Genomic DNA, 10,948 nt, shown 5'->3' with positions numbered 1-10,948 from the left:
AGAATAAATCAAACTACCTTGAAAAATATTTTGATTGGAATAATATTTTATATTGGTTTTCTATGTTGTGTTGCGTCCTATCTAGTTAATAAATTATCTAAAATTAGTAAGAAAAAATATGTTATTTACCTCGAAACTGATTTAAAAGCGACTTGAGATCATTACAAGATAAGCATTAGCCACTTTCTATAACTCGAACTTGAGCTTCGCTTAGTTTGTATCCGCTCGAATTTTAGTGTCAAGCCTAGCTAGATCAACTCGTTCGAACTCAGTTTGTTTGCAGTTATGTCCACAGAACATAGAGAGCATGATTATTTTGATTATTTTAAGGAGATCAGAAAGATTGGATGGACTCGTATTGTGGAGCCTACCAACTTGCCGATGATGATTGGCCCCGTACGTACGTGCGCTTGTTTATTTGTTCGTGCACCAATTTATTTTCTTTCTACAGATCGATGATGCACGCCGTCGATCGGCGTTTCCAGCGTGCACAATGGACGTGGAAAGCAACCGAATTATTCGGTGACGGCACACCACCACCGGCGCAACGAATCGTATACATTCATCCGAACCGTAAAATCGACCGTAAAAACTAAGGGAACCAGCTACGTACTGGTCGATCAGTAGCTCCGTTCAGTAGGACTCCGAGGAGTGCGCCGCCGCATGCAGCTCGCTCCAGGTCCAAGCGGGCGCCGTCGGCGCCGAGTACGCCGGCGCCGCCCTCGACGACGTGCTGCCGGGGGTGACGTGGTTGTGGACGCCGTCGTAGGTGGTGAGGACGTAGCGCGGGTCGTCGCGGTCGCGCTCGATCCGCTTCTTCACCCCGCACCCCTCGGCGGAGCACCGGTAGTAGTTCCGCAGGTTGGGGCTGCTCTTCACCGCCTTCTTGCCGTACTTCCTCCACCGGAACCCGTCGTCCATCACCTCCACCTCCGACCGAGTCCGGAACCCGATCCTCCCCGACGGCCGCCCGGTCATAGCACCGATCCCTCCCCATCTCCCCCTCGCCGAAGCGTCGCCGTCGAACATCCCGGCGCCGTCGCAGTAGTACGAGGTCGTCATAGGGAAGACGACGCTCCGCCCGTACATGTTCATCGTCTCGCCTCCAGCGGCGCCGAACGCCGGAAGCGGCGAGTAGTCGGAGGCCCGAGCGGCTTCCACGAGCTCCGGGAAGCTCAGCTCCGCGGCACCGTCCGCTGCTGCCACGAAGGGGTCATCGGCTTGGAAGTTGTACAAGGAGGAGCCGGTGGGGTGGACCGTGCAGCAGGCTTCATGGCTGGTAAGTCCTAGCGAAGCCGCCATGAGTGCACTGCACAGACGAGCTACGGACTACGCACTAGCGTGCTACGTTACCGGTAGTGCTGGGCGGCGGTGGGCCTGAGCTAACTGCTTTGACGGAATTCCTCGTGGCATGGTCCGCGATTTATACTACCCACGAACGGCCGGCGAGCTTCATGGATGCTTCATGGCGGGTACGTACGGTGAAGGTTCCGATGGTGTCGCGTCGCGTCAGCTAGTCACATGGCGATTTGATCGCTCTGGCGCCCGTGATGGAGGCGTACGTGCGCGTGCGCTTTCGGATTATTCCCGACGTGGACCGGCCGGCCGGGCGGCCGGGCAGTCCGGAGAAGCAATGGCCTGGCTAGTCAAGAGGAGACTTAAATGTGGCCTTTGGATCATTCATCTGGACCGTTGTGGCTAACGATGGATGGCCCCGGCCGGCGCGCGTGGTTTAATTGGCTGCAGTACGCCGGCGGTTGCCACAGGCGCGCAGCGCCGCCATTGCACAGCCACGGCCATCGACGATCGTACAGGATATATGTATATCCATCTATGTACGTTCCTCGCAGTCGGATCGATCGGCCGGTACATCACGATCTTCGTCAGCTGGATTTTGGGTGTAGTACTGCACTGTTGCGGATCTGAAATACTACGTACTTGTAATGGCAACGAGACATCGGTGCTCTGGTGAGAAAATAATACTACGTACGTATAAACATCGGCCTCAGATCCGCGAAAGTAAAGAAAAAAAATACTACGTACTACGTGCAATGACAACGAGACAACGTCTCCCCTAAAAAGAAAAGACAACGAGACAACGCGGCGCTCAAATCCGCAACAGTGGAGAAGGAGTACACCCAAAATCCAGCTGAGGAACTTTTCGGGTCCAAATGAGCGTTCGCGGTCAAGTCCATCGCACCGGCCGGTCGATCGAATCCCACTAACTCTTAATTTTGTGTACATGCGGTGCACCTGACCAGGGTAGTCTATCAGACAAACGACACCTAGCTAGCCTACTCTCTAGCCAGCAATTGAGTAGCCATCGGCCAGTTTATTTTGTCGATTCTCTCATGATCAAGAATCGGACCTCCTTCTAAATTCCCCTACAAATGCATTAAAAAAATCCAAACTACTGTCCAAAAAATATGAATTCGAGATTCGAGAAGAGTCTGAGGGAGGTCCGAATCTCATGTTTCTGGGAGAATCAGTGAAAAGAACTAGGCCGACTCTTCTTAGATAGACTTGGATTTTGATTTGCCGATCACGATTAAGAGAATAAAACAGCACCAAATATGTCTCGTTCTTATATAGACTATCCTTTTTGGTTGAACTATTTATGCATCGAGTAATTACTACTCCCTCCGTTCCAGAGTATGAAGTGTATTGATTTCCGTGCAAGTCAACCATTTGAATGTTTGACCAAGATTTATAGAATAAAATAACAACATCTGCAATACCTAGTAGATATAATATGAAACTACTTTTCATGATGGATCAGATGATATAAATTTCATATTGTGGATATTGATATATTTTTCTAAAAGCTTGCACTCGTTTGACTTTTGAAAAAATAAATACATCTTATATAAAGAAAGGGAGGGAGTATTTTGTAATGAAAGGTTTTATAACTCTACCAACTGGTAGTTTTTATACATTGTTGTTTGGTTGCACCAAGTGCTAGTAAATCTTCCCCCACAAAAGAAAAGTGCTAGTAAATCTTATTATATAAAAAAGGTGCTAGTAAATCTTGCTTCCTTTTCTAAACTTATTAAATAATTCATGTTATCAGGAAGGTGAAGACGGTATAGCCAGCCGGCGATATTTGACAGCGATGTCTCGCGCTTTCCTCATTGGATATCCAAGTGGACATATGGATAGATGCATGGATTCGCATTGCATACCTTTGCAAAGAAAAAGAAAGGCGGGAAGGAAAAGAAAATCTTAGAAAAAAGACGGTTAAAGTAGTTGTACATGCGTTTGTGCCGACTTGACTGTTTTCGTCATGTGTTTGATTTGGAAATTTAATTGTATCAAACGTTGTTAGTTGCGAGTAGTAATTAGTACTAGTGAGTACGCATGCACCTTTTTTCTGGACAACTTTTCCTCGTTTGGTCCAGTGATGTACGGGAATGATCTCCCTCCGTTGTTGTCATGGCATGCACGTACTACCATATTTTATTTTATTTTGACTTTGTGCACATGTTTTAGATGGTGGCTTAATTGCTCAACTTGCTCAGTTACATAAATAAATATGCATCATTAAAAGAACTGGGCAAATGCATGTGAAATGTTATGCAACTATGATGCAAACTCTTTATAGTTGTAAAATGCTATACAGTTCTTGCTGTAATTTTCCCATACAAACAGTAGTAAGTTCCTGGTGTAATTTCTTATGTGGTTTTGTGTAAAATCTTTACCTGGCACAAGCAAGTCCATTATATTGTTTTTACAAGTTCTGAAACAGGTACATCATACGAGGCAAGGTTGTAATTGAGGTTTTGAAATCATGTAAAGTGGGTTTCCATTTTATAATGCTATGTGCCTTTGCATGTATGGTGCAAAATTTTGATTGATGCTGAACTGAAAATGAATCAACTTATAGTGGCATGTGTAGTTGTTTGTATGGTGCAAAAATTTGATTTACAATGAACTGAAAATTAGTCAACCTTCAAATAGAAAGCCCCCTAAACTCTTGTTATCGCGGTGCGCTAATGGCTAGTAAATCGTTTCATTTTTAAGCTTAAACAATTAATGTTATCATGAAGGTCAAGGCTGAGTAGACAATTAGACGATATTTGACAACGATGTCTCACGCTTTCCTCATTGGAGATTCATCTAGACATACAGATAGATGCGTGCATTCGCATTGCATACCGGAGATAAGGCGGAAGTAACACTCTCCAAAGAAAAGAAAAAAGGCGGGAAGTTAAAGAAAAAAGGCGGGCGGCGGTAATTATATGCGTGTGTGCGACTTGATTGCCGGCATGTGTTTGATTTGGAAATTAATTTTATCAATCATCGTTAGTTACGAGTAGTAACTAGTGCCTATGGCCTGTGGGTACGCATCAACCTTTTTTCTGGCGTGGGTGACAACAGCCTAGCTGGAATTTGCCAACGTTTGGGGGCCACGACCGGTAGCATGAGGAGATGGGCGAGGGAAGTGTTTGGTTCTATCAGGCGGCAGACCGCGAGGCTCAAAACACAGCTGAAGGAGGCGAAGGAACGAGCAACCCATAGTGGCTATCGGCAGGAAATCAAGGAGATTCAAGAGCAATTGCGAGAGATATATGAAAGAGAAGAAGTGTTCTATAGACAGAGATCCAGAGTTGATTGGCTGCAAGCGGGAGATCAAAACACTAAAATACTTCCAACAAAGAGCTTCACATCGCAAGAGGAAGAACACGGTAAGAGCATTACACCGCCAGGACGGGACTCGATGTCTTGTGAACGAGGAGATGAGAGAGATGGTTGCTAGTTTCTATGAAAACCTGTTTACCTCGGACGGGTCAGCTGGTGCACAGGAGCTACTCCAACATATTGAGGCCTTGGTGATAGAAAGTATGAACACAAAGCTTACCGCTGCGATAGCAGATGAGGAGATCGAAGTTGCTTTGTTCCAAATGGGCCCGACGAAAGCGCCAGGGCCAGATGGACTGCCTGCGCTGTTCTACCAAAGGCACTGGCCTTTGTTAAGAACGGATATTTGCAAGGCCATGCGGAGTTTTCTTAGGGGGGAGGCGACACCGGCAAGTTTCAATGACACAATCCTTGTGATGATTCCAAAGGTTAACTCACCAGAGCTTCTGACACAATTTCGGCCTATTAGTCTCTGTAACGTGCTTTATAAGATAGCAACCAAGGTGATGGCTAACAGACTCAAAGTAATCTTGCTGGTTCTTATCTCGGAGGAGCAAAGTGCTTCTGTACCTGGTAGATTAATCACGGACAATGTTCTTGTGGCATATGAGTGTGTTCATGCCATTCACACTAGGAAGAGGAGGATGGCGTTCTATACGGTCAAGCTGGATATGATAAGGCGTACGATAGAGTGGAATGGATATTCCTTGAGCAGATGCTAGCTAAATATGGTTTTGGCACGGAGTGGATTGCAATGATCATGAGATGTGTGACTTCGGCGACATTTACGGTTAATTTGAACGGAGGTTTGTCCAGGAGATTTGTACCTTCACGGGGCCTTAGGCAAGGGGATCCCCTTTCCCCTTATCTCTTTCTTTTTTGCGTTGAGGGTTTTTCAGCATTGCTAAAACAGGCCCAACAGGAAGGCAGCCTGAAAGGTGTGGCATTTGGGAGCACTGGCCCCCAGGTGACTCATCTTCTTTTCGCTAATGATAGTGTTGTGTTCTTGGAGGGTACGAGGCAGAATATGGAGGCACTAAAGGTCATACTACAGAGATATGAGGAGGCCTCGGGGCAGCGGGTAAATCTCCAGAATTCGGCGATATTCTTTGGGAAAGGTTGTCAAGAAGAAACAAAGGCTGAGCTAAAGCAGTACATTGGGATAGAGGAGGATGCTCTAAACGAGAAATACCTAGGCTTACCAACACTAGTTGGGAGGTCAAAAGATGGTACTTTTAAATATGTGACAGAGTGCTCAAAGGGCAAAGTTAGTGGATGGAAGGGACATGGCCTGTCCATGAAGGCAAGAGAGGTTCTTATAAAATCGGGCCTCAAAGCAACACCTACGGTCACCATGAGTTGTTTTCACCTCACAAAGAAGATGTGCCGGAATATGACCTCGATCTCTTCTAAATTCTAGTGGGTTGCAATGGATGATGAATGGAAAGTGCATTGGATTGCGTGAGAGAAGATGTGTGATGCTAAAAAGGAGGGGGGGCTGGGTTTCCGTGATCCGGAGGCATTCAACTAGGCTCTCCTTGCCAAACAAGCTTGGAGAATCCTTCAAGTTCCTGGATCTCTTTGTGCCCGGGTACTAAAAGCCCGTTATTTTCAAGATGCTTCTGTACTGTCGGCCACTTGTCCATCGGCAGGCTCTTTCACTTTCCGCAGCATTCTTCATGGCAGAGATCTCTTGAGGGAAGGACTGGTGTGGCGGATAGGCGACGGATCAATGATCAACATCCATCACGATAATTGGATCCCGAGAGCTGGAAGTATGAAGCCGCTGGGTCAAAACTTTGCATGGGGTATTACGAAGGTGAAAGATCTTCTTCGCCCCAATGGTATGGACTGGAACGAGGCTAGGGTGGATGCATTGTTCACACCAGATGATGCGCATGATATTAAGAGGATAGCGGTGGGCGGACCGAATTGCCAAGACCTACTTGCATGGAACTTCACTAAGAACGGGACGTTTACAGTAAGGTCAGCCTATCACCTTAGAATGTCCATGAACAAGTTGAGATCCGGACGACCGGAACCCTCAACGTCTACAAATAAACACAAAGGCTTTCTTTCGCTTTGGGATACTTCGGCCCCGGGGAAAGCCAAAGTGCATGCATGGAGGTTGCTCAGGAATGGACTGGCCGTGGGTTCAGAATTGCACCGATGAAGAATCAAACTAGGGGTGTTCTGTGTGGCATGCGGAAGGGAGGAAACTTTACTGCATCGATTTTGGACGTGCCCACACTCATCACTTTTTTGGCAGCTGTTGCGCTCGGAAACGGGATCTATGGTGGCGAACCCACCAGAGATGACTAGGTCCCAGAGTGAGCTGTTGAACTAGCTACTTGGGTGGTTCGCGAGAGCTGCAGAGGAGGAGAAGAAGTTATTCGTTCATGTTCTGTATGGACTATGGCTGGCAAGGAATAAAGCTAGAGACGGTAAACGGATTGCTGAGCCACATGCGATAATGACGGCCGTGCTCATGCATGTAAATGAATGGCAAGAGGTACACCCTGCAGTTCCTAAACTTCCTAAGGTGATCGAGCAGCAAAGATGGGAACCCCCGGAGGAGGGATGGGTGAAGATCAACGCGGATGGAGCCATGGCAAGAAACGGAGGAAAAGGAGGAGGGGGGGCAGTGCTTAGGGATCAGAATGGAGCATACATAGCGGGATCATGTTTCTTTTTCCCTCGGGTAGCTGATTCGAAGGCTGCGGAGGTTCTTGCAACTAAGAAGGCGCTGCATCTGGCTAGGGAGTACAACATCAGGAAGGTGCACTTGGAGTTGGACTGTCAGATGGCTGTGAAAATGATTAATGACTCCGACAGAAACCTGAGCGGTGTTGGACCGTGGATCTGGGATGTGAAAGAAATGATCAGCTCTTTTGAGGAAGCGAAGGTTACGTGGGTGCGACGCTCGGCAAATAAGGTGGCACATCAGCTAGCGCGGGTAGGTGTAGGTGATGAAATAAGCAATGTTTGGTGTTTGATGCCTCCAGACTACATTTTGGATGTAATAGCGGATGAAATTCCAAACCTTAATAACTAAATAAAGCAGAGCATTTCCCCTTAAAAAACCTTTTTTCTGGACTGCATTTCCTGGTTCAGTGACTTACGGGAATGATCTCCCTTCGTTGGTGTCATTAGTGGCATGCATGTACTATATTTTATTTCATTTTGACTTTGTGCACGAATTTTAGATGGTGGCTTAATTGCTAGATTTGCTCGATTACATCAATAAATATTCATCATTATAATGACTTGGCAAATGTATGTGAAATACTACGCAGCTATGATGCAAAATCATTATATTTGTAAAACGTTATACAGTTCATGCAGTAATTTTTCCATACAGACAATAGTAAGTTACTGGCGTAAATTTTTATGTGTTTTTTGTAAAATCTCTATCTAGTACAAGTAAGTCCATCATTTGTCTTTACAAGTTTTGAAATGGGTAAATCATACCATGCAAAGCTGCAATTGAGGTTTTGAAATCATGTAAAGAGAGTTTTAGTGTTTTTTTAGGTAAGAGTTTTAGTTATTATGATATGTGTTGTTCTATGCATGGAGCAACTTTTTGATTTATACCAAATTGAAAATCAGTCAACATGATACTGGCATGTGTCGTTGTTGGTATGGTGCAAAAAATAGTTGACAACAAACTGAAAATCAGTCAACTTTTAAATAGGCAGCCATCAAATGGTGGTTTTAGAGGATAAAACATAGAAACCTAGCCTACTATTGGATTTAAATTATGGCTGGTGATCGCCTAAATGAGTTTTCAACATTTGCCAGTACCCTACCAGACGGTTAGGTTTGTCAAAGAAAGAACATCAATTATAGGTAAGGCCAACGGGAGCACGTGAAATGTTGGGCGTGTGCGCAATCTTGTAGTGTGCCGATGTGTGCGCATAAATAGCAGTTGCATACACTTCAGGTGGGTTTGGTTAACTGCATCCCCCAATGCCAACAAGGCCTTGGCGATGCATTTTGGCCTGCTTGGTTAGCTGGTTGCATTAAAATTTCAGCCCGCAAGGTTGCAATTGAGGTTTCAAGATGAAACGTTTTATAGCTCTTCTAACCGACAACTTTTGCATGTGTTGCCATTTGCTTAACTACTAAACTCTTGTAATAGTGGTGCGCCAACAACTAGTAAGTCTTACTTCTTTTTAAAACCGAATAGCCAGCTATGCGATATTTGACAACGATGTCTCATGCTTTCCTCATTGGAGATTGGTCTAGACATAGGGATAGATGCATGCATTCGAATTGCATACCTGAGGTAAAGCGGGAGTAACACCCTCGCAAAGAAAAAGAAAAAAGGAGGGAATTAAGAGAAATTTTTAGGGTGACAGTAATTACATGCATCCGTGCCTACTTGATTCGTTCTGGGCATGTGTTTGATTTGGAAATTATCTGTATCAATCATTGTTAGTTACGAGTAGTAATTAATATTACTACGCATGCGTCACTATTGACAAAAAGGCTTATAGGTGAATTCACATTTGTGGCAGGTGCACTCTAGCATCTGCCACTGGTAATCTGAAAAAGAGAAATTATCAGTGGTGGCGCGTGCGCCCGCCACAGCGATAGGCTTACGACTGGCAAGCGCCACTTTACGTATGCCACTCGTAACATCTGTTCAGATTTGTCGTGGGATAAACATTGTTAGTGGCGGGCACAAAACAACACTCTCCACTGCTACTTGAGTTACCAGTGGTGGGAAGAACTACGTGCCCGCCACTGGAATTTTTGGTCTCACGACAATTTCTCCAAAACTACCAGTGGCGGGCAACAATACGTGCCCGCAAGTGGTAACTAAAGTAGTAGTGGCGGGCGTTGTTCTGTGCCCACCACTAGCAAATTTTTCTGCCCGCCACTGCTAACTTTGTACCTACTAGTGGCGGGCGCATATTTTATCTCTGTCACTCGTATTTTTCTGGCTATTTTTGGAATGCAAGGGGTTTTGTTTTTTAGGTTAGTCTTACTAGCCAATTTTTTGTACATTAAAGGTACATCATTTAAAGTTTCATGTATAGCCCTTTTTAATGTTAATTAGCTATTTTTAGGACATTAAATATATTTCTAGGTATTTAATGGAGATAAATCCACTTAAAGACTTAAATATGGCAAACTGACCCGAAATAATGCCAAATTTTGGCATGTCATATGTAATTGTGCATGTTGAGTGTGGAGAAAGTTTGAACACTAACTAAGGAAGGAGCGGTCACTTCGCATGCAAATTGGACTATTTCAAATGTCTAGAAATGCATTTAATTGCTGAAATATGGAAAATTGATCCTGAAAAATGTAAATTTTTGACATGTTACATGTAATGATGTGTATCGAGTATGGAAAAAAAATTAAAGTCAACCGACAAAGCAGGGCTATATTCACATGCAAACTTGACACGTTCCCTCTACAAACCTAGTTTGTTCCTCAGAGATGGTCCAGTTTGTAAGTAATCTACGTGACAACTTACGCGAAACATTCTCATTTTTTACCACAACCTCTATGGATGATATCATCTAACCATGCCAAGTTTCATAATTCACGGGCATCGTTTGAACTTCTTAAATTTAAATGCCAACAACCGCCAAGTTTCATAATTTTCGGGCATAATTAGGCTACCTGGTGTATGGGACTCCTTATTTTCCCTTGCACAAGGACTAAGTAAATACTAAAGACCACTAATAAGGTTTTTCAAACCATTCATTGTTATTTTTCAGTGTACCTGCAGTTCAAATTTGGATTATATCCATTAAATGCCTAGAAATGCATTTAATGGCTTAAATATAGCAAACGAACCTGGGTAAATGCCAACATTTTACATGATACATGTAATGGTGTGCATTGGTTGTGAAAAAAATTCCATGCCCAAACGGTGAAGCAGTGGTCGATTCACGTGCAAACCTAGCCCATTATCTCTTGAAACCTAGTTCTTTCCTCAGAGATGGTCTGGTTTGTAACCAGTCTGCATGGAAACATTTGCGAAACATTCTCAAATTTTTATCGTAGCCTCTAGGGGTCATACCTTGACACCTTGCCAAATTTTAGGATTTTCAGGCTTCGATTAAATTTTTTAGAACTAAAATGCCAACAACCATCAAATTGGTGCTTGAGTATTACCCATCTGTTGTCCATGACTCATGTTGTTTCCCTACATGAGGCTTAATCACTTTTACTACTTCGTACATAACATAAGAAATTATTTACTCCACGACTTTCCCACTCTTACCACTTAGTACATAGCACAAGAAATTACTTAGTCACTTGTGTAATGTACTAAGTGGTAATAGTGGCG

At 44.4% G+C, this 10,948-nt stretch overlaps 1 protein-coding gene across 1 annotated transcript; it reads right to left on the bottom strand.

Moving 5' to 3' along the window:
- Positions 1-417: 417 nt before the first annotated feature.
- Positions 418-1,376, bottom strand: LOC119280957 (WRKY transcription factor WRKY24-like). The gene has a single exon (XM_037561628.1). The coding sequence runs from the start codon at positions 1,300-1,302 to the stop codon at positions 634-636; it is 669 nt and encodes a 222-aa protein (XP_037417525.1). The 5' UTR covers positions 1,303-1,376; the 3' UTR covers positions 418-633.
- Between the last annotated feature and the right edge of the window lie 9,572 nt (positions 1,377-10,948).

Source organism: Triticum dicoccoides, chromosome 3B (assembly GCF_002162155.2).
Source record: "Triticum dicoccoides isolate Atlit2015 ecotype Zavitan chromosome 3B, WEW_v2.0, whole genome shotgun sequence".
Classification (NCBI taxonomy): domain Eukaryota; kingdom Viridiplantae; phylum Streptophyta; class Magnoliopsida; order Poales; family Poaceae; genus Triticum; species Triticum dicoccoides.
This window is presented reverse-complemented; position numbering and strand designations above follow the sequence as displayed.

Coding starts and splice junctions, on each gene's coding strand:
- LOC119280957 (XM_037561628.1), bottom strand. CDS start 1,302: ATGGCGGCTTCGCTAGGACTTACCAGCCATGAAGCCTGCTGCACGGTC.